General features: G+C 33.5%; 1 protein-coding gene across 2 annotated transcripts in view; it reads left to right on the forward strand.

Moving 5' to 3' along the window:
- Zyx (Zyxin) overlaps nt 1-25,003 on the forward strand; it is a 44,074-nt gene extending 19,071 nt beyond the window's left edge. The window contains exons 6-12 of one of the 2 annotated variants that reach the window (XM_074183593.1): nt 5,512-5,711; nt 8,486-8,530; nt 16,261-16,533; nt 17,365-17,508; nt 17,567-17,745; nt 17,799-17,919; nt 23,656-25,003. In XM_074183593.1, the coding sequence (XP_074039694.1) occupies nt 5,512-5,711; nt 8,486-8,530; nt 16,261-16,533; nt 17,365-17,508; nt 17,567-17,745; nt 17,799-17,919; nt 23,656-23,787 (1,094 nt within the window). In that variant the 3' untranslated portion in view covers nt 23,788-25,003. The remainder of the gene's footprint in view (nt 1-5,511; nt 5,712-8,485; nt 8,531-16,260; nt 16,534-17,364; nt 17,509-17,566; nt 17,746-17,798; nt 17,920-23,655) is intronic. The other variant, XM_074183594.1, reaches the window with a different exon arrangement.
- Nucleotides 25,004-25,448: the final 445 nt, after the last annotated feature.

A 25,448-nucleotide genomic window follows, 5' to 3' on the forward strand; every position in this document is an offset into this window, starting at 1 on the left:
AAGAAACAAGTCTTTCGTAACACAAGCATTTTTTTTTTGTGCACGATAACAAACAGGAAGACGTGTTGATTTAAATTTCCGTCAGTATAAACCAGATTCGTCAGCATTGTAAACCTGTGCCGCTGTTAAATTTTTGTCTCTAATATTTTGCTGTAACTCTAGTTGGAATGGTCCGATAGTGGCTTCATCATTTGACAGTTTTTCACCGGCCATTTTTAAAAGTCTTATTCCGTGGCGTTTTTTAAATTTGTCTAACCATCCCTGGCTTGAAGTGAACCCGATATTTGTGTTTTTAATCTGGCGATGAAAAATACGAGCTTTCTCCAAAATCATATCACCACTTACAATCGCCTTTGTTGCAAAAACCACGTAAACAAAGCATCTTCTAAAACAGTATTTTCCGATTTCTGTTTTTTGTACACCGGGACCACGTTCTGTTAGACTAACAAACTTTAAGATTTTGTCTTTGTTTTTCTTTATGTCGCCTACGGTTTAACCGCCTCGCCCGCGAAACCCATTGCCCGGCCTGATTACAGCGATCGCACCGAACAAGCGGGAGTCCGGATTACCGAGGCCCTAATATATTCCCATTGGAAATACATCGAAATTGGCCTGTGGAGTTGGGTATCTCCATCATGAGAAATAGGAACTACAGGTACTTGAGCTTAGTGACCTTATAAATGAAGATCTTTGACTTCCATCGTAAAGTCTTCATGTTCATCAATGAAAATGTTGTCAATTCACGTATTAGAGGTGGAAGTAATGCAGATTGCTTACGATATTGTATTTTTCAATTATACTACACTAGTAAAACCTGTCGAAAATTCAACTTTGACACTGCATTCGAAAAGTTGTGTTAAAATGGCCTCTTATATTTATTTTATAGTCTTACAAAATATTTCAAATTGCCTATTGAGTAGCTTCACAAATAGCTTAAAATGAATTTCATTAGTTCCAAATTCCATTGTCTAATATGATTCTACTATAATTCGAAATCTATGAAGGAACAAATAACATTAAAATGAATATCAATTATAATAAGCAATAAACCGTGAAATGAAAATATAATGAAACGAATATAAAAGATACAAAATGAAAATGACCTCAGAGTAAAAAGGAATAAAAATAAGCAAAAAATAAATTTAAAAAGATTTCAAACCAAGTTACTTTACGACGTTTCGATTGTTAGTAACCACAATCGTCTTCAGGTGATGACTGGGTTATTCCTCTGAGAGATGACTATTCATACATAATTCGACTGCTTTCACTTAACCCCTCTTTTCTCTCTCTGCTTACCGGTTTTGCTGGAGTTGACCGTTTGGCGAGAGTTGACCGCCAATCATTCGTTATTCAATTACATGAAACACTTATTGCTTCTTCAGCACCAATCAGGAACATTACAAGATGGAGTACTCAATTTATTCATGACATAACGACTTTATGTCACAAACGAGTTGAATCTACTCATGTTATCGATGAAAGTACGTAATGACATTCATTCGCTTATTTGATTCAATCCCAGCCATAGGAATCTTGAAAGCGGTATATTTTTGGGAAAGAAAGGTATAAGCTTTTTACTTTTCTATCTTTATAAAAGAAAAAGTAATCTCCCAAAGAAAGGAAGTAAGCAATTAATTCTGAAATGAACTATTTACAAAGATGTGTAGGTCATGCAAAGAAGTAACATTTAGACACATACTAGAAGAAAAATCTCTCTTGAAACAACTACTTTCACATAAACATTAAATTACACGAAAGAAAGAATACTTTCGAAACAACTACTTTTATATGAACATTGAATTATACAAAAAAACACTTTTTCTTTTGGAATAGAAGTAGAAAGCCAAAACGTCTCTTCTTCAAAAATGAATCTGCGACAAATATACCTCTTTCAATAAAAATATTACTTTGATCTGCTGTGCTCTTAATCCCCAACATTGAGTACTCACATTACTACAGTCAAATTTGAAAAATTTTGCTGCCGTTTTTTTACTCTTCTGCAGAAACTTGAACGGTAAATATTATTTTTCAATTCAGTTATACAAATAGAAATATTTATTTCACGTAAACAATTAGACATGTATACATTCGTTCAGATAGTGATATGGATCGTATAAGATAAAAAAAGTAAAATAGTGTTAAATACGCTTCACATGATGAACATACAAGTAACAAGGTACATAACATAAAGACAAGAAGTATGAACATGTTAAAACCAACTACTCACATGCACATGTAACTACATGATCCAGATAATCATCTAAGGAGTAAAAACAGTTCTGTGTTGAAATTTACGAATCTTAGTTTTAAATGATGCACAAGACATATTTGTCATCTTTGAATTGTTGTGGCAAGACATTATACAATTTTATGTCCAGAAATCTATAGGAGTTCTGAATTTTTGTAAGTCTGAATAATGGAGGGCAGAGATCACTTTTTTTGCTTGTATTATAAGAGTGAGTGTAATAGTGAATTCTTTGACATATGTTTTTTTACGTAAACAAGGCACTCCATAATGTAGCAACATTGTAATGGCAGGATGCCTAATTTCCTGAACAGTATTTTACAGTGATCATCATATTTACTGGATGTTATTCGAATGACTTTTTTTGCGCTATGAATATTTTGTGACCTGTGTGGCAGTGACCTGTATTTCCCCAGATTATCATCAGGCATACATCATTATGCTATGGAACATAGCAAAATATGCCATTCTTAGATGGTCTGTATCCACATTCAGCTTTAGTTGCCTGAGAGCATATGTAGCTTTCCAGTGGCGTAGCGTAGGTATTTCAATTTAATGTATACTATACATTATATATATATATATATATATATATATATATATATATATATATATATATATATATATATATATATATATATATATATTAATTCTAGAGAACTTTTCGGCAAGAATAATCATCATTGTTTTGCATTATACAGGTTAAATTTTAAATGAAAAGTTAATTTGTTTTACAATCATGTTTATTAATATAAAAATTCTTACTTCAATCATTGATATATTAGGTACATAGGTATTAATCAATCGACATGATTAAATAATAAGCGAATTGAATATAAAACGAAAATCAATTTTCAATTGGAACTAAGATGATACTATTAAGTAATATTTGTATCTTTGTGAAAAATAATATAAATAGGTACTTGTTAGAGACCAGAACCTGTCATTGGCATCGCTTTGTGCTTTGCCAAACAAACACTGAACACCTTGGCAAGAAGAGTTATGAACTTCTGGCAGAATCTTCCAGGATTGGCTCACTCCAAGCCGTTTATTCACCCTTCGACGCTTGATTCCAAACAGTTGTTGGACTACAGTAGGAATGAACTACGATGTTTAACAGGCCTTCTTACAGGTCACTGTCATTTGAATCATCATATGCAGAGACTTGACCTGTCGGAAGACAGTGTGTGTCGCCTGTGTCAGGAAAATGATGAAACTGAAGAGCATATACTTTGTGCCTGCCCCGCTGGGGACCGAATCAGGTTCTTTGAGTTCGGCAGATCCGTACTCTCACCATCTGACCCGAAAGACCACTCACCATACAAACTAATCGGCTTGGTTAAGAAGCTGGGTGAGTGGGTCTCTCACTTTAGACCTACCTACCTTACCCTACTTGTTAGAGTTGAAAATAAAACCTCCGGCTTTAATTAAAAATTTATCGTCTACTTTTTTTAAGAGTTTTTTAAGAGCAAAGTCTTTTATTGCACCATCAGTGTCTATAGCATCGCACACCTCTTGTTCGATAGACAAGATAGCCAAATTTGTTAGTCTTAGAGTACTCATTGTCGACTTTAAATAATTTTTAATTAATTTCAATAAACTTCTCTCACAGCTGACGTTGCTTATGGCAACTGTATGATTAAAATATTGGACAGACTGTCCTCCAGCTTATATTTTACAATAAACTTCAATAATTCAAGTGAGTCTGCACTAATTTATTTATTTTCGTTGCCCGTAGCAGTAACGAAAGTCCGCAGTGGAAGTTCTTCCAGCTTGAAATCCTGCTCGTCAATTTCAACAGATGCGTCGTCTAGATTACATTTAGTGCTGTCTGAATGGGAAATGTTCCTTAATTTGGGTTATTACAGCAAATGCAAGTTTGAACAAAATAAAGTTGAGTTTAATTCATGAGTTTTTCAAATTCACTTCGAAAAGTATTCAAATTGATGTTTCAAATGTTGGGTTTTCATTTTTAAAGGGATTTGTTTCTAATGCACATATTGGCAACAGCGCCTATATCAAGTTGAAATAATTTATACGTACCTAGATATTCTACTTTAAAAAAAGAAAATTATCTTCATAAATCAACAATTAAGGCAAAATATAAATCATAGTTCAATACCACCTCCACAAGCCACATAAACAACAGTTGTTTTGTTATTTATTTATATAGAGGGAGATGGGTTAGGTACACAAAATGTCATATGTCACAGAATGTCTCGGAACTCTGAACATAAGTAAACAGAACAGCACGCCTCTGAAATATGTCATCTTTGTTTGTCTCATACAGGTACCAGATTCATTGTACTTCATTAGCTATAACCGATGTTGCCAAATGGTGAAATAGAAACGAATCGCTTTAAATGTTGAATGCATTATTTCATTTCTCTTTTTTGAGTATTTAAATAATTTTCAAAGAAAAAAGTTGAAATGATAAGTTTAAAATGCGTTGTTTTAGAGCTCTTTCAATGAAAACCACTTGATTTTCGTCAGGAGGAACATTCCCCATTGTCAAAGCATCACGTATTTTCTTACAGGGACAAAATAAACAATATTGAACTCAATATATATGTAATAGAAGTCATTCTCGCTGATTATAAGTCATTAACAATCCAAGCACAAAATAAAATACGAGAAATCTCCGCAAGTCAGTATAGACGGTGTTACCATTCGCTACAAAATATCATTCAAAGAAAGGGATTCCCCGAATTCGTCACAGAACAAGTAATGAAAAATTCGGTGCTCTTTTCAATCGGTCCGAATTTATAGTTGCGACAAAATATGAAATGGTTCAAATATTTATAAAATATGTATATTTCATTATTTACTGTGAAATTTTGCTGCCCCTAAAAAGTGCCGCTCGGGGCGGGCCGCCCCGTACTACGCTACGCCACTGTAGCTTTCGCTTGAGCTGCACTCCTATTTTAAAGTGGTGCAGGTGCATCCCATTCTGAAACTGTTATTTTCTTGATGAGACGAGCTAATCCCCATCACTGAGATAGAAGCAAATATCAAGTTTAGAATCAAACTTGTTTCTACCATTTTTGATGATGTCATGCACCGATACTAGTTTATTCCCATTACTAGCGGATGTATATGCAGGGAGAGTAATTTTATTTGATAAATCATGAGTATATATTTTTTATGTGAAAATCTCTTCTGTAAGCTATTTCGTATTTGAGATATTCTCAAGTAGTATAATTATGGAAAACATTTGGTGGAATATAACTTTTGGGAATTAATTTTTGTTAATAATTTTTTTTCAGATGATCTACCTCCTCCACCCCCACCTATAGATATGTCTACAGGTCTTCCAGACTATACTATATGTACGGTAAACACTAACTTACCCCCTCCTCCTGAAGATTTGCTGCCTCCACCTTCACCTGTCAGTTCAAGTTACAGTGAACTGAGAAGAGCTATTCGACCAGTACAGGACTATTCTAATTACAGTGTAGGACCTCAGGTGAACATTACTCATTTTTCTATTATTCACTGCCAGTGACATTGATTGTAAGAATTGAAAGAAACAGAATCTTGGTACAATTGATTTTCTAATAATAGTTATAATTATAACAAACTTGATATCAATATTTATGCTTATCTAATCATAATTTTAAATTTTCCATAAATAATATGGAAAATTTGTCCATGTAGATATCATTAATTTTTTCATTGTTTTTTGTTCTCGAAAACTTGATGGTTTTAGGTCATATTTGACTTGTACCAAGATTCCTTAGGATGGTAGCCAGCTTTGTTTTTTGATACCTGTAGAGTAGCATTAACTTTGCTTCTAGAACATCTACTTTCGATTGCTGTCTTTAACAAAGGTGGTGCCTGTGTGCTTTTAGCTAGTGCTTTACATAAGTAGCACAATAATATTAGATTTCAAAATCTCAATATTTTTGTCAGTTATATTTTAATATATCAGAATATCTTGTACATTATGGACGAACAGTTATTTATGTTAACAGTGAGAAAGATAATAACCAAAGTTAAAACAACTCTAAAAATGATCGATAAGTAGGAAAAATTATTCTTGGAGGAATATATTTCCTATTTTCAAAAAATCTGTAATATTTTTATTTTTTACTCGTTGATGGACCTGAAGTACTACTTACAAGAAACTGACACACATAAGCACTGGAACAAAATATTTTTTATTATACCAATACATAGGCGTAGTAAGTAAAATTTTATTCCAAAGGTACAAATGTCATCAAATAACTCCCGAAATGCTCAAAAACGTCAGACGGCGTTTCGAGAATAACTACTCATTTATGGTAGTTCATGGCGAACACTTTGAGGATTTACTGTGGATTAATGTAGTTTGGGATGATTGGATTTGAATTTATGCAAAGTTTTCCATTTTTCTTTTCAAAAGCTTTTATTCAACTTGCTCCTGGATAGTTAGTATGTATGTATGTCTGGAACAAATCTTGCAGCTGACTTTTGACCCACTTCTAGTTGTCCGATCAACTTGAACCGAGACTTGAACTTTGGTAGGTGTTCATCATTGCGTTGACAATGCATTATGGAAATTTTGTTGGAAAAAAACAATAAAATGGCAGGTCCAGGATGGTGGATAATATTTCAGCATAACTAAAACGAATTGAATAAATTGAATGAAAGGCTTTTAAATGAGATGAAAAGAAAAAGAAAAACTTGCCAAGAGTAAAAAGTAGGTATTTTTGCGCGGTAACATTTTGATTCTGTTACACATAGAATAACCTACGTCACACATAAAAATTTTTTTTTTTTTTGGCGCATTTGTGTAAAACTTATTTTATCAATTTAATTAATTCTTTTTAGTCATACTGGAAACTTGTAAAACACCCATATGCCAATTCTGAATCGAATCAAACTACAGTTAGAAATATCGTCCGCCGGAACAGTTTTTTCTCGCACTAGGGCGCCAAAATAGAAAGTAAGGTAGCGAAAACTGACATGGCCGAGTTCCTTATGAAATTCCTTTTCAAGGATGTCTCATACTTACTACCTTCCCTATTCAAATTGTTTGGTAGATAGTAACTGAGGGATGGGGGAAGAGGTATGACAGTTGAGGTTATGATAGAAAGATGTCCTCCTTGGATTACAAATCGACGTGTTTTTGCATTATTTTCAGAAAACATGTGTCTTGAAGATATTCAATCTGTTTCGATATATAATTCCTTGTAGATGGTGTGCATGAGATAATATTGAAATGAAAGATAAACGTGCATTTATAGTGAATTCTTGATGGAATTTATTAGTTTGCTATCAGAAGTCAATAATTAACATTTATTGATTACAAATGAGAAAATTTACCTGATTTTTTTGTAGATTCACAAGAAGTGCATGAAAATTCTTACAGCTTTCTGAGAGCGGTGAATGTGTGAAATCGGTAATCGACATTAGATATTTAGATGTTCATTTTACAGGGACACTGTTTTCCTAATAAAAAAGTTGTAAAGAAGTGTAGTTCGATGCATACTTCTGACAAACATTACTCCCATAGGGAACATTTACTTTGCTTGTGATATTTAGGTTCTCTATCAAGTGAACACTTTTTTTTTTGGTAGGATCTTGCAAACTTAGGGTTATGGTCAGAAGCAGAGTTCTCTATATGTGAGCTATATTCCAAAATTAGGGATTCAGTTGAAATATTTTTTTTTTAATGTGCGTGGAAAGATGTCTTTCTATCCAATTTGACATACAACAAATCAATTAATACATTTTCAGACTAGTTGTGATACATTTACTTGGTATTTTTACATTTTTCTTCATGAGAAACTTTGTTGGTGTTTAGCTTTTCATAACTTGTTTTGTTGAACGTTATCGAAATATAATTTCACATTTCTTTGAAGGTGAACAAAATGTTTCTTGGTTTTATAAGAATGCCAACTTTTCAAAAAAAAAACATGTTGGAACTTGACATGAAAATAATTAGGAAATGAGGCATTACAATACTCACATTGATGTGTGTTGTATCATATTTTCCAATATCTTATGTTAGAGAGGTGCTACATTAGTTGAAGTACAAATAGTTGTTTTTCTCATGCTGCAAATCACTAGAATAGAGAAGGTAAAAGTATCTATATAGCCTAATAGCATAACACCCATGTCTAAAGAAACTAAAATTCAAATTTAAAATAGTCATATTTTTAAATGGCTATAATATGTGAAATCTAATATTATTGTGCTATATTTAGAAAAGTTATGTATCTATCTAAATTTTGCTTTCGTTTGTTTACTAATCAGTATGGAGACAACGATTCATTGTATGGATTTTATCCCACTTCAGAGGTAAATATTTTTTTGGCTTTTTAATTTTTTTTTAAGCTTAAATTTTTCTATTTATATAAAATTCTTATTTTAGTACTATTACCTTCAAAATCATAGCAGGTAATAAAATCAGTTTTTATGCTATGTGTTATTTTGTCTGAAAAATGAAGAAATTGGTTTTAATAGTTGTTCAAAAATAGCACTTTTCTGGTGGTAATTGGAGTAGTGAACTTTTCAAAAAAATTAAAAATTATTGTCTACCCTTAATTGTATGATTGTTGCAATTTTCATAGAAATATTAAATAAAAGTAAAATATTTTTTTAAATAGTTTTCATTTCAACTTCAGAATTCATTTCATTATCGAAATGTTATTTTTGAGATCGAAGGAAACTGCAATGGGCATCAAATCTACAATATTTTGAATAGTAAGTTAGCTTGCATACCTGTGTAATTAAATCATATGTGGATTGTGGTGAAGGTGTGAATTTTAATAATCATTGTTTTCTTTCATGAATGCTTGCAAAAACAAGGGAAATTTTTCAATATATGGTCAAATTGTGTTACTGAAAACTCAGAAAATAGATTCCACATCTAATCTATCCTCTTATTTTGATTCATACAAATGAGATTTCTATTTCACAGTAAATCACAATTCCTTTTATTCTCCTAATAATTCAATTTTGGTCCGAGAGTTCAGTTTTTAAAATTCAGATTTTTGATTGGATTGATAATTGCAGATTGTTTTGATCAATTTTTTTGTCAATTTCAGTTTTGCGTTTGTATTTAACAAAACATATTTCCTTGTATAAATCATTACATTAAACTAGCCTGAGCATTTTTTAATTTATTTATTTTAGACACTTGATTAAATTGAATAAGTCTTCAAGTAAATCCAGTTACGTTTGTGTTTAATACAAAGAAAACTCTTGGTATTTATCAAGCTTTCGAAAGTGTTTACTATCTTCTTTAGAACACTTTAATGAAATGAATAAAAACACTTTTGTCTAATTACCAGTAGTTGATTTTATTTATACGACCAGGTCCTGGTTTAACCCCATTATCAAGTGTAAAACTAAAATGTGAAATTTGAAAACACTGAAGGTTATAGGGGTTGTTAAACTTATAAATTCAAGAGTGGAGACCTACATAAATCGAGTTGTTCGTTTAGGGGTATATATTTCTGGTTTTTAATTGATTTGTTAATTTCCAAGGCTTCCAACAAATTCATTTTCTTCCCTTTATTACATATGTGTAAGATTTAGAGGTTATCTTTATTTACCTTTTGTTTTGATTCTTGAAGATGTTCCAAACGTACGTGTTCACGGAGCCTTACGCCAAAATTTATACCAGTTTGGCCTGTATATACTGCAGAGCATTCGCAACACTCTAATTCTATGTATACCTGATTTTTTCATTCTATCTTGTTTGGGTTTTGCATTAAACAGAGTGCTGCCTAAATTATTCTTACTTTTGAAAGCTATTGTTATTTTGTATTTAGAGAAGTAATTTTGAATATTTTCTGAAAGTTTACCTGAGTAGTTGATGCTACCATATACAGTGTGGTCCAACGAAAACTTAACACCTCGAGTTTTCGGCGTTAACATGAAAATGTGGAAAATCGCTCGAACCCGTCAATTTCTGATTCGAGGGGGAACAACTGTTCCACTGTTTTCATCCCCGTGACTTCAACCCCCTAACGGGGGTGAGCACAACCCCTTGATTTTGAATAGGGATGAGGGGTGTTGAGATACCTCATTTTGAAGATCTTATCGTGTACTATCTGACCGTAAAATTTCGCTCCAAAATATCCATCGATAACGACATGACAGGTAAAAGAGTGGAAGAGTACGTACTTTTGTGATTACTTTATTAAATGTTCGAAATGGGCACCATCCACTTCCATGCAGTAATATAAGTTTTGCTGAAAACGTTCACGTACATTACTCAAGATGTCTGGTGTAATTTGACGGCATTCATTAATGATCCGAGTTCGCAAATCATCCAGTGACTCAGGCTGGGTAGCGTAAATCTTGGATTTCAGGTGACCCCATAGAAAAAAGTCCAGTGGAGCCAGATCCGGTGATCTGGGTGGCCACTCAATATGTCCCCTTCTTCCAATCCAGGCGTGAGGAAAATTGTCATCTAAAAACTGACGCACCGGTTGAACAAAGTGAGGTGGTGCGCCATCTTGTTGGAAAATGATCGTTTGATGGTCTTCTGCATTCTCCAATACTTGCACGAGGGCTGGATAAATAGCGTTCTCCAATAGATCGAGATAAAGTTGGCCTGTGAGATTACCGGGTAGAAAAAAAGGGCCGATTATGTGATTTCCATAAATACCCGCCCAAACATTTAATTTTTGGGGGTGCTGTGTATACACCTCACGAAATAATCGTGGATTTTCATCTGACCAATACCGACAGTTATGCCGGTTTACAATGCCGTTAAGGTAAAATGAACACTCGTCCGAAAAACAGATATCGAACATGTAGTTTTGATTGCAGTTAATTATTTCACTGATCACTTCACAGAAATGGAGTCGGCGATCGGGATCATCCTCATTCAGTTCCTGAACCAATCGTATCTTATACGGATGGAATTTATGTCGTTTCAGGATTCTCATGATTGTTGTGCGTGAAACACCAGATACCTCGGACAATTTCCTAGTAATAACGGTCGGATCCATTGCTATATGACCTAAGACAGCCACGTCTCTCGCTTCGTCTCTTTCATGCACCCTCTTTTTGTTTCCAACTGACCCAGTAGCGTCAAATTTGGCAACCAGTTGCACAACGTAAGCAGCGGATACATTTTTTCCAGGATGTCGTTCGTCAAATAAAGCCGCTGTTGTGCGCGCAGAGTCGTTATTTCGGAAAAATAATTTTATCATTTCCACCCTTTCTTCTACGGAATACACCATTTTAATTCCACTACAAATTTACAATCGCTTGTACACACTTGTACCGTTCTTAACAATTCACGATAGACTAAGGTACAAAAACAAGGTCCGTCTACTTTTTTGGACAAAAAATTAACCACTCAATACCTTTGAAATGCGTCGGATACGAATAATATTCTCGAGATAAATTCCATATTGCCTCTTTCACTATTTTCGCTGTTATTTCATTATCGATGGATATTTTGAAGTGAAATTTTACGGGCAGATAGTACACGATAAGATCTTCAAAATGAGGTATCTCAACACCCCTCATCCCTATTCAAAATCAAGGGGTTGTGCTCACCCCCGTTAGGGGGTTGAAGTCACGGGGATGAAAACAGCGGAAAAGTTGTTCCCCCTCGAATCAGCAATTGACGGGTTCGAGCGATTTTCCACATTTTCATGTTAACGCCGGAAAATCGAGGTGTTAAGTTTTCGTTGGACCACACTGTATATGTGAACTTACTCCAAAGTTGAATAATATGGAACGAAAACGTTGAAATTGCAAATGAAAATATCATCACTTTTCCCAAATTATATTCTAAATTAAAATTTACAATTTCAAACTAATTGAAATTGAATGTAGTTTATAAAATACCTTGTTTAGATTGTCATGAAAAATATATTGACCAGACATTTAGGAATCTCAACAGTCGCATAATTTCTCATAAGATCCGCGATAATAATTAAGCAATTTTCACAAGTAATATTTTTATTCTAGAAGCTTTTCACTAACACCGTAGCTTAATCGATAGTAATGTAGAATAATGTAATGTAGTAAAATTAATCAGTGGTATATCGATAACCTTCGTATTTATATTATTTCCTGGACCCGGATGTCACGCAGGTAGCTATAGCTGCCTCCGTGGTGATTTTGATAGTTTTATTGTGAACACAAGATCTATTAAGTGAAACCACAAATGTGCGGCTGGCTCCTGCTGGTGGCTCCGTGCATTTGTATTTATATATATATATATATATATATATATATATATATATATATATATATATATATATATATATATATATATATATATATATATATGTATAGTGTTATTAACTTTCATTAAGTAAAGGGTCAGTGACTGTAGACGTTACATAAATTCATATGCTTTATCAGCACATGTTAACACCAGCATGATCATCGAATGAATTACAATAAGATCCAAATTTTGGATGTCGGGAATAACTTGTATAGAAATGGTACGTATAAATGGTGAAGAAAATTCAATGAACAAACGCACTGATGCGAATAACCTCAGTCAAGTATACACATATTGAGTTGTTACAAAAGTTTTGTCCGTTTTAATGTGTTTTGCAGCTCCATATCTCAATAAATATTCATTCTATTGTGTTGTATGTACTGATCGATGGAGATATTTATACTCTATACATTGATGTTGTTCTTTTTTTTTTAGATTTTAATTTTTTGCCTTTTTCGAGCTTATTACTATATGTTGTTGTTGAGCGATTTTCTGTCAATTTATCTCTACGAATTCAAATTGAACCAAAGCGCTGCCGAAACAGCCCGAAAAATTAACTAAGCATTCGGCAATGATACTGTTAATGAACGCATTGTTCGAAGTTCATTTGCGAATTTTCATTACGAATATTTTAGCCTGGAAGATGAGCCCCGAAGTGGTCGACCTATAGTAATCCATGTGGAGACCTATTAGGAACGGTGCAAGGGATGGCGGAAGAACTGGGAGTCAGCTCCCAGACATTAGAAATGTCAAAAAGCTCAAAAAGTGAGTGCCCCACGATATGAAGGATTGACAGAAATTGTCACGTGCCTCGGTCAGCTCTTAGGTTTTGCGCAACCAAAACTATCCGTTTTTGTATCAGATTATGTGGTGAAAAGTGGATCCTCTACAATAACAGGAGATGTTCAGGACAGTGGTTGGACATCGATGAGCCAACCAGGCACTTCCCAAAGGTGAAAACCCACCGGTTTCTGTATAATGATCAGCGGCTGGTGTGATGCACTACAACTTTCTGCAACAGGGCCTATTGTGAGGAAATCGACGCAATGTACCGTAAATTGAGCCAACAGCAGCTAGCACTGGTCAGTAGAAGAGGTCCGATCCAGCTCACAAATCAATGTCCGAAAATTAAAAGAATTGAACGCCGAAATTCGGCCTTACCCACCATCTATTCAAGCACTTCCATAATTTTCTCACCTGTTACATCTTCGCCAATCAGGGCCAAGCAAAAACTGTCTTTGTCGACTTCATCTAATCCCGAGCATGCAATTTTCATACTGACGGAATTAATTGACTTGTGTTATGTTGGCGAAAGTGCACTGATTCAAATGGCGCTCATTTCAATTAAATTGAATAAGTATTTACTAATATTATTACAGTTTGAAGTGGACTCATAAAAACAGACAATACTTTTTAAACAACGTAATTTTTATTAAATCATGAAAAAGTATCATTATATCGTCATTATCATTATTGTTTTTGTCACTGTCACCTTGTCAAATTCGTTTCATTTTAATTCAATTCAATTAATGTTTTTTCTGTTAGTTTGTAACGAATTTTGTACAATTCTCACGTTAGTAAGTATTCGTTTTATTATACAATTATTATTTTGTATTGTATAATATCATATATTACAGTTGTCCTGAAGAAGACAGTAAGTTAACACTGTTGAAAGCTTGAGTTTTCTTTACATTGAGCCCAAACGTTACCGTCTGCAACCTATACTTTTTTATGCCATCATTACTTTTTTGCATATTTTGTATTAGAGATAAAAATGTTTAAAATATACCCCATCTATCAATTCTATTCATCATAGTTTTTCTTAAAATTATATTACAAACAAATTTTTCGTATCATTTTGATACCGAGACAATTGCATTCCAGTATTCACCCTGTGACGAAAACCTTACCCTTGAGTCTTGGCAATTCCTACGCCATAAAGGTCATTTCTGTGTTATTTATTAATCTGATAATGTTATCATTCAGTATTTTGAAGGTAAAAATATGCAAAACTTCTAAAACGTGCTTCCCGGCTTGGTACATCGAATTATGCATGTGAAGCTTCCTCTAAAATCACTCCGTCCATTGACGAAAACCGTATTTGGTAGTTTGGTAGTTTTCGAGTTTATCACGTTCAGAGAGACAGATGATTTCATTTTGTCACATGATGTCAACTTACAAAGATAAAAATTTTGATTCACGTCCAAGGTTAGGTATTTTTCATTTAGTAACTAAAAAACCATAAGGGTATGAATATTTTCATACCAAATACTTCACATTGAATTGCTGAAATTTCAGAGGTTTCATTCACATGGGTATTTTATTCTGTATACTGTAAAATACTTAGGGTATCAACTGGACTGCAATCTCACATTTGAAGAATATTTTCGATACATACATAAGAAAATTTCGAAAAAACTATATTTTTACTCTAGAATTTCAAAGCATCTGTCTTTAAACACAAAGATATTAGTCTATGAAACAATTATACAACCACACTTTGATAATTGAGCTTCGATTTTATACTCTTTCAATTTGAACAAACAGGCACAACTACAAAAACTACAAAATAGAGGAATGAGAATTATATTGAGAGGAAACCAATATACTCCCATAATTACAATGTTAACAACCCTAAATTGGCTTTCGGCATCCCAGAAACTTTTATACCAGACAATGATATTTGTGCATAAAATTGTTAATGATTTAACTGGAACATATTTTAAAAAATCTATTTGTTTTAATTATGATATTCACAAATATTGCACAAGACATAATCTTGACATACATATACATAGAACTAATACCAAAATCAGTATGAACTCAGTATATGTCAAAGGTTTTGATACATACAACAAATTGCCTCATTCAATTAAATCAGCTTCAACTTTAAAAATGTATAAAACTGATCTTCTGCATCATATTTATAACAAATGTAACTGAAGGTATTACTAATAAGATCATAAGTCATGAGTTTTGGAATATTAATCAATTATTTGTTAGTTATAATTTTGTTGTATGTTAGCAATGTATCCTACTTACCAAATAAATGTTATTATTCTCATAGGTATTGGCCACTATCTATGAGATCTTTCAATTTCCTTACCAATAGTTCACTTTTCAAATTTTCACCTATTTGTTTGGAACTGAAAAATATTATCTATCTTTTCAGTTGCTTTGAAAATGATATAGTCCTGTGAACTGTACTGAGAATTGTCTTGTAACTTAAAACAGATAAGGTGAGGTAGGGCAAGTACATGTTATGTACAGCCATTAATGCTATGTTATTTATTATTTTTTCTCTGGATACCTCCGAATTCCTTGTCATCAATTCCTCAGTTGTTTATATCTTAATCTTGAAAATTATTAGCGTTATTAACAAAAAGGTTTGTAAAAAGTGACCAACGGACTTGTCCAGTCAAAACAGGCTTAGTAACGGACCATCAAAATGCTTGAACTTGCTTTCTCTTTTCACTGGGGTATGTACAGAAGGAGAACTTCCAACAATAATAATTTACCATTTTCTAAATTCAAAATTTATAATTGTTTTGGTCAAATCTGTGTTATTGTACAATTTTCACAAGTAGTATTTTTGTAATATTAACGCTGATTGCTGCTAATTGTTCCACTCATTTGAACAACAACCCATTGGTGTAAAAGTAGTGTCTAGGATGTTTTAGAGATATTTTCAAATTGCAATAAATTCTAGGGTAAACACTAAAAGTTGCTAAAAGTGATAATAGTCGCTTGTATAGAATTAAAGTTCACTTGAACATTGAAAGTTTTCATGAAATCGTGAAAAATGCAAAAAATTTGTTATAAATTATAGGCATCTTCATCGTATGAATCCATCTATGAACCCATAAACCCCCGTCCGCCCAGTCAGATGTCTTCTAGATCAAATTATTCATTGTATGCTCCTTATGTGAGCGGAAATAGTAGTACTATGACGGGCCCCAGTCAGTCGGTGAGCAGGATTGGACAAAATAAAGAACAAGAAGTAGACAGTTTGACTGATCTCCTGGTGCAGGGAATGAGCAGAAGGGAGGACGATTCTGACCAGGACGATGTATACGGAACCTGTGTTAAGTGCGGGGAAAAGGTGAGAGTTTACTTTTTACTGTGATCTTAGTTTATGGAAAGCATTATCAAATTCATTAAAATATGAAATTAAAATTGGAAAATAAAGATTAGCAATATCATTACAATACAATATATGAAAAAAATCAAAATTATGTAAAGAATATACACTCCAAAGAATCATAAAATTATTATGTATTTTCTTTATTTTAATTTTTTTTGGTCAACTGCTTTTGGCCAACAAGCCTGGTGTTCTGGGTAGGCAATGTTAATGACCCCTCCAGCCATTTGCAGTCCGTCAGCCATGTAGCGTTGCAGAATCATCCCAACTTCAACTAGATAAATTCTCTGGTGAAAAATATATGGTCTAGGTAGGGTTCAGACTCTCGACCTTACGTTGGTGAGTCGGGCGCACTATCGCTGTGCCTATCCCCCGCAGTATTTTTTATTATTATTTATGATGTGAAAAATTACCTCTTAGGTTTCTTTTTAATTAGTATTGGCAGCATTATTTTCAACAATTTTTTTTTCTAAGCTCCCAGCAGTTGTATCAAGATGGAGAAGTAGGAGGCCAAAAACTTTCTTTCCTAAAAATTAACCTCTCCTAAAAATATACTCTTTCAATTTAATGTATTTTATTAAATAAATTAATTCCATCATGAAAAATACATTTTTGACCAAATTTACTTTTGTGTTAGTTGATGTCATGATAGAAAAATGTCCCTTTTGAATTGAAGTTCGACCTATTTTAGATTTTTTTTGTCAACAATTTTGCCTTAAAGATATTCAATCTATTTACTTTTCGCCGCACACTGTATAATCTCATTCATTATTTTGATATTTTATGTTTTAGATTATTGGTGAAAATAGTGGCTGCACAGCTATGGATCAACTCTATCACACGAGATGTTTCACTTGTCATCATTGTGCTATAAATCTTCAAGGAAAACCTTTTTATGCCATTGGTGGTAAACCTCACTGTGAAGAAGACTACTTGGTGTGAAGAGAATTGTTTTTATAAAATTACCTTTACTGATATTTTTTTTTTCTTTCAGAATACATTAGAGAAATGTTGCGTTTGTCATAGTCCAATTTTACACAGAATTTTGAGGGCTACTGGGAAGCCATACCATCCTAAATGTTTCTGTTGTGTTGTTTGCGGAAAAAGTTTGGATGGCATTCCTTTCACTGTCGATGCTACTAATCGTGTGCACTGTATAGAAGACTTTCATAAGTAAGTTAGTTCGATCATTTAATATTTTACCATACTTCACTACTTATTTTCAGTAAATTTGCCCCAAAGTGTTGGGTTTGTAAGAAGCCTATAATGCCTCAACCAGGGGAAGAAGAAACTGTGAGAGTGGTTGCGATGGACCATAGCTTCCACATACAATGTTACAAATGCGAGGTAATCCAAGTGATGTATTTTCTTTGTACCATCTGAATTGACATAGAAGTAGGTTGTAAATTTGTGTTTGTGTGTCACACTGATTTTAGTACTAGTTTCTCGTCAGTTCTGGGTGGATCATCTCAAACAGAGTGACTCTTTGATTATGTCTAACAAACAAATGTCTTCTAACTAGTCGTATGGTCTGCCTGCAGTTGGTTCACACCTATTCAGACTTGACCAAATTAATCCCACTTCTTAACAAATTTTTATTTGGTGAGTGATTTTTCTGATCAGCTGGCAAGAACGGCCAAATGCTGAAAACCTAATCTGATCCATGGCGAAGCAGGTACAGAGTATGTGCTCTGCTACAAGGGCCCGATTTCCTTGTGAAGAATAACTCACTCAGAAGTTGACAGATCACGGTAAATTTTCCAAAATCCAATGAGGACCTGATCGTCAGTCAGTCTGCAACAACTAGGTCAAATGTGTGGCTTGGGAAGTGTGTTGCAGGGTGCTAACTGCACCCATCAGCCAGGAGACGCTCTTCGGATTCTCTCGGGGCATTTAGGCTAAAATGTGCAGCTCTGAAATCATACTTGTGAACCATTGTCTGGAATATCATCAGCAGCCACGATGGCATACTGAAGAATTTCCAGTAGATTGGTAGTGTTGTGGTTGTCGTATGTATGAACTGCAAGGTTCCCACCACAATCACCACAGCTACATTCTTCTCCTGATGCATATTCTACTTCTTCAGCTCTAGAATTTTGTCTAAGGAAGATTCATAAGATATCCTGTTATTGACGAGGCAATAAATTGTACCCTAGCTGCACCATCTGGCCTTCTAGGCTAGGCTAGGTCCACCCTCTCCTCTGTTCATCTCCTCTGTAGACTTGGGTTGCATTCTTTGGTTAATCCATGGTTCATGAAGGGCCACGTGAGTAACTAGGGAAAAAAAGTCCATCATGGCGGTGTCCCGCATTACGAGTGTTGCCTTTTATATTTTGGGATTAGAGAACAAAAGCAATTATTCATCATCGAAAAAATCACTTTATTGTTTTTCAAAATATTCCCCATGAAGATCTATACCGTTTTGCATGCGTTTGAACCAATTTTTGAAGCATTTTTGCCACTCTGATTGAGGTATCTCCAAAACATGCATTCTGAATGCAGCAACCGCTTCGTCAGGTGCCGAAAATCGTTGACCTCTCAGTTTGTTTTTTACGTGTGGGAATAAAATCAGAATCAGAATATGATTTATTGTCGAAAGAATACAATTCTTGTTGACAAAGTCAGTTGTCGTACATGGATGTATGTTAAAATATAGTTAAAATAACACTTACAGATGTATAAACACAAATAAACACAGGATCTTATCAAATTATATATATATATATATATATATATATATATATATATATATATATATATATATATTATGGATAATGAGTTCATTCAGATAATTTGGCTATAAAAAATTCATCCAAGCTATAGAAGGGATGATCAAAGAGTAAAACCTTCACACTACCTCTGAATCTATTATAATTCTTGATTTCCCTAATTCTTGCTGGAAGGTAGTTGTATATTTTCAAGCCGTTATATATAATAGAGTCCTTTACGAGGCGACTTTTGGGTATAGGCAACATAAGAGTCGAGTTTTGGGAAGATCGAGTATTGTAAGACGATGACGCTCCTTTACATAGATCACGGTGCTTATGAATCAAACAAGATGTTTCCAATATAAAAATAGAGATCACTGTGAGGATTTGGTGATTTTTAAAGTATTCTTTGCACGATTTGCGACTCTTAATCTTGAAGAGGGCTCTAATGGCTCTTTTTTGTACAACTTGGATCATCTGTAATAAATTTTTATTGCATGCACCCCAAAAAGCAATTGCATAACCTATATGCGATTCAATTAATGCATGGTAGGCAGATTTTGCTGCTGCAAATCCTACCTCATTATTGATGACTCTAATGGCATAGCACCCAGAGGATAGTTTCATTCGGTGCCAAGTCAGGACTATACGGCGGATGACTCATCAAATCGATGTTTTGGGTGCTCAAAAATGCAGTTGTTTGAGCCGATGTGTGAGAGCTCACATTGTTGTGGTGAAGAGTGATCCGTCTTCGGCGGTTGGTTTTCCTGATTTCTTGGAAGACAACTAACAAACAAATGGTGGTGTACCACTCAGAATTGACTGTTCTGCGTTGTTCTAGTGGTAAGGTTGTGACATGTTCCTATCACGATGTTATAGATGTGTTTCGAACAAATTTTTTTGACAGTCAAACGTTTATGCAATATTGAATGTATGCTGGTCCCACTAATGCCTAAGGTTGTCTAAATATCATGATAGGTCGTTTTGGAATGAACTACGACCACGATTGAATTCACCATACCATCGATAAACACTGGTCCTTGATGGAGCTTCATCGCCAAAAATTGAATTAACCCATTTACTGCCATGGTTGCGATAACGCAACATCAAAAATATAATTTTTTTCTCAATAGACAAAATCGATTTTTTCATTAACTTTCATTGGTATCGAATTGTGAAATATCTAAATATACTGAAAATAATTTTTTTTAGTACTGAAAAATATTTGAAATTTTGTATGACGATAACCATTCCTTGATAATTTTCCACCAAAAAATTCGAAAATAATAAAAAGTCATTATAAAATCATCGATTGACTTTTTTCATAATTTATGAAAATATTCATACGATATAAACTTCCTAAAATAATACTCATTTGCCGAATGAGAATAAAATTATTGTGGAACATTTTTTTAAGTTGTTTGAATATATGGTTGCGAAAACGCAACATTGGTACGAACAGTGTAGTAGTTGTGGAAGTCGTCAATTTTCCTGTCGGAACTTGTAATTTCACGTCTGGACGATTTCACTGTTCTTCCGTTGCGTAGGAACTAGGTAGGGCCATTTTATTCTCATATGCGCAGTGCTATAGGAATATTGAGAAGGTTATCGTGCATTAGAATATCGTCATCTTGAGGACTGCAGAGTAATAGTGAGTATTTCTTGTTGCCCAATGTGCGTATTTCGAGTATTCATAATTGTTTCAGAGTAGAATGAAAAATAACGACTGGAAGAGACCATTGACTCTTCGAGAATTAGAAGCAATTGTTGAGGATCTGGACCTGAACGAGGAAAATGATATTGATATTTGTTATATACCACCCGAGGTCGATGATCTTACGGTTGAGGAGAATATCGACGAGGATGTGACATGTAAACTAGAAAATTTGCCTGTAGATTTAGCAGGAACGTTGGAAATAATGCATGTGGCTAACGATGGCGAATTTGAAGAAAATATGCCTCATGAGGCAGCCTTGCCTCCACCAAAAAAAGCGGCAAGGATAGAAGATATAATTTGGTGTAAAACACCTGTCGACTACGAGATTGATGCTACTTCAAATGAGGAAAGGGATGTAAAATCTATGGTTGAGGAACTTCATGGAAAGTCAGTACTGGATTTCTTCAAGCAAATGTTTGATGGGGAAGTGATGCAGTTGATAATAAATAATTCCATTAAATATTCCAGAGATCATAACCGTCCCAATTTTGAGTTAGAACAGGGTGACTTAGAGATATTTTTTGGAATATTGATTTTGAGTGGATATCACACTCTTTCACAATTACAACTCTACTGGTCTTCTGATGAAGATAAAGGAGTTCAATTTGTGAAAGATGCAATGTTTCAAAACAGATTTCTTGATATAACGCGAGATATTCACCTTGCCGACAACAATCAGCTGGATAAGGAAGACAAATTCGCCAAAGTTCGACCACTAGTTGATTTTGAATGCGAATTACTTGAAGTATGGTGTTTTCAGACATCATCTGTCGATTGATGAACAAATGGTACCCTATTTTGATCGTCATTCGGCAAAAATGTTCCTGAAGGGAAAACCGGTACGTTTTGGTTTCAAAATGTGGTGCCTAACTTCTAGTGATGGATGTTTATACCAATTCATACCTTATGGTGGAAGAAATCCTCAAAAAGTCAGAAAAGAATTTGGTCTTGGTGAAGAGGTTGTTATTGATCTATTGAAAGTGCTAAAAACTAGAACAGCTCATAAGATTTATTTCGAAACTTTTTCAAAAGTTATAAGCTACTAGTTCACTTGAAAAATGAAGGATATTTTGCAACTGGAACTGTACGCGAGAACAGGATTCTGAAATGCCCATTAGAGAACAATAAAACTATAGGAAAAAAACTGCGTGGGAGTATGGATTCCCGTTACGATCACGTGAATGAAATTGGCATAGTACGTTGGAATGATAATTCCGTGGTAACAGTAGCAACCAATTGTGAATCTGTGCAGCCTCTTGTATCTGTGAAAAGGTACAATCGAAAGGAGAAACGCGAAACTTTGATTCTCCAACCTAACATGATTGCCAGATATAAGAAATATATGGGAGGCGTTGATTTACATGATAACGCAATCGCAAACTATCGAATCAATATTCGTGGGAAAAAATGGTGATGGCCATTGTTTATAAACATGTTAGATTCTTCTGTGGTGAATGCTAGGAAACTTCACCGGCTTGTATATAGTGATAAGCCTATTTCGCAGCTGGATTTCAGGTCCGAACTTGCACGAAGCCTCATGAGTACCAACAAACGTAGGGCACAATCTATCCGAGGACGTGGTTCCACATCATCTCTACCATCTTCTGTCAGACTCGATAATGTTGGTCATATAATAGAAAAAAATTCAGAGAACTGGAGAAGACAATGCAGGTTATGTAAAAGCACAACGGTTTTCATGTGCAATAAATGTAGAATTCCACTACATTCGAACTGTTTCAAGAAATAGCATGAATAATATTTTGAAATTTTTTATGCATTTGTTACCAATGTTGCTTTTACGCAACTCAAAAAAATATTGTTTAGTTCTTTTTTTTTGTTCAAACCCCAGAGATGTTTTAGTATATATGAATAAATATGTATATGTCAAAAAATTGGAGATTTTTCTGAAAATATTGGTAGTGGTTTTAAATGGATTAAGTTCATCCATGCACTGTTGCTGAGTTAATCCACGTCAAAAGTTGTAAAAATTAATCGCACGAAAATGTTCACGATTTAATTCCATTCTTGGGCCGAGATGAATCTTTTAAGTTACTGTAAACAACACAAATAGCGCGCATATGTCAAAACGTTCTGAGTACGTATAAGCTCAAAAATGTCCAACTTTACGATAGAGCTGTCAGTTGCCCGGTTGCAACACTAGGGTTGCCAAATCCTGAAACATAAAAGACAACCTTCGTACTGTGACAAGACTTTCTATGATGAGAGGGCGCCAGGTGAGTCAAAGATGTTATTAATGACATTAACCGTGTTTTGAATCATGTAATCTTTCTGTACGGTTATACGCACCTCAGGATAAAGCCACCATTTAGGAGGAATCTCACTTCCATGGCAGGGGTATTCAAACTTGCCCAGCTGCAGGGCGGGGTTGAGTTACTGCTAATAGTAATTCAACAAGCTGTAGTCGAAATTTTTTTAGTTGCCTTGACTACATTTTTGAGACATAAAAATTTATTGATCTTTAAAGTTTTAGGTTTGTTTCACATAAAACCCTCCTAGATAGTTTTTCTTTTTATTATGTGCATATAAATCATATATTTTGATATTGAATCTTTTCAGATTTTTCAATACTAGATAATTTTCGAAACAGCTATATTGCCCATTCAATTATGTTACTCATGTGAAGTTGTAATTTTACAGGATTGTGGTTTAGTTTTATCTTCAGAAGCGGAGGGAAGAGGCTGTTATCCGTTGGATGGACATGTACTTTGTAAAAGTTGCAATGCTAAAAGAGTTCAGATCCTCACGAGACATATGACTACAGAGCTCTGAGGTTATTAACATTGAATATATCCCTGAGTACCTCCGGAATTTGCCAGTTGAAATCATTTTAAATATTTACAACCCAGAAATCAATATCGAAGCAGAACAATTTGCAAGGATCATTTTTACTTTTACATTCAGGTATTGAGAAGCTGAGTTTTACACGGTATAGTATTAAATTTGTGCTAGACAATTTTCTATTATTAAACATAAGACTATATTTTCAACTATTTTCTTTATTGTTTCTTTTATCAAAATATGTATGAGTACATGAAATTACTTATATTTTCAATTCATTTCATAAATTGAAAACTTTCATGAACTCCACATATGTGAAAAATTATTTACGCTATGAAAGTTTGTTAAAAATGTTGGTGAGAGTGTAGGTATTGCCAGTTTGTGAATAATAGGAAACATTGATTCATGCCACATATTGAATTGAACTGATTTGTTGTAATATTGATTACTTGAAAGAAGTAGTTTTTTTTGTATTTTTATATATGACTAATTACTTGTTCCTTTATGATTTAGTCTATCAAATTTCCATTTCTGTTGGAGAAATTTAATTACCTTTAAATTTGAAATATTTTAATATTCATTTATCGATTATATAAATTTAAAATCTTTCTGTTCATCATCATTCTGATAGCATCTGCTCATCTTTTTTTAATTTCTTTTTGGCATTTGAATATTATAATTTTATATATGGATTCCACATACTGATATGAATAATAATATGATCGTTGTTGAATTTAGTCATTCAAATATTTTAAACAGAGACAGACAGAAATATTCTTCTGCAGTCATCAAAAGCGTTTAGTCTTCAAGTAAATCACCCTGTGATAACTTTACATTCTTTGAATTTTATTAGATTTAAGATAAGGCTGATCAGTTCTATATTTTCTATTATATTGAAATATTTTATACATTCCATTAATATTTAGTATTTTATAAAAAGTTATTTCCTAGAGCCAACCACCATTTTATATTTAGGTAGATGGCTTGTCAAGTTTTATATGTATGAATGATATGCAGTTGAGGGCTTATATTTATTTGAAATTAATCCTGCTTTATTTTTAAGGAAAATTTGCTATTATGATTATGCTACTGTCTTTTTTCTGCAGATTTTGTACAAGTTTCTTCAATTAAATAAGCTACATTTTTGTGATTTATTTGAATTTGTGCCAATGAAATAATTATGGTTTAAATACAGATTTAAAATATTCTTGGTTTTTCAATACAGTTTATATCCCAAACCATTTTTCACAATATTTCATAATGAAATATTTCGATTCATAATGAAAAAAAGTTAGATGTTGATTCTGAAGAGGAAAGAAATTGAAAAAGAAATTTGCTAAAGCATAACAAGTAAATATGTAGTTATGATTATAATTCTCTTCATCGAATTGTTCACTATGAAGCTGTTATTTTCCAGATATAGTTATTTAGACTGGTTCCCTGAATAATATTTTTTAAATCGAATATATGACAAATATTACAATAATGAATGGACCTACTAATATTTGAATATTTTTTAGTGTGTCCTCATATAGCAATAATCAATGTTTTTCCAAATTATAAATCTTAATGTGATAAGTACAACTTGAACCAAATTAATTTCATGTAAATACTTTACATCACTCTCTAGACGAGTGTTTCACAAATAAATA

The sequence above is a fragment of the Leptinotarsa decemlineata genome, unplaced genomic scaffold, assembly GCF_025532065.1.
Source record: "Leptinotarsa decemlineata unplaced genomic scaffold, Ldec_3_MD MMD2_tig00026340_RagTag_RagTag, whole genome shotgun sequence".
Taxonomy (NCBI): Eukaryota; Metazoa; Arthropoda; class Insecta; order Coleoptera; family Chrysomelidae; genus Leptinotarsa; species Leptinotarsa decemlineata.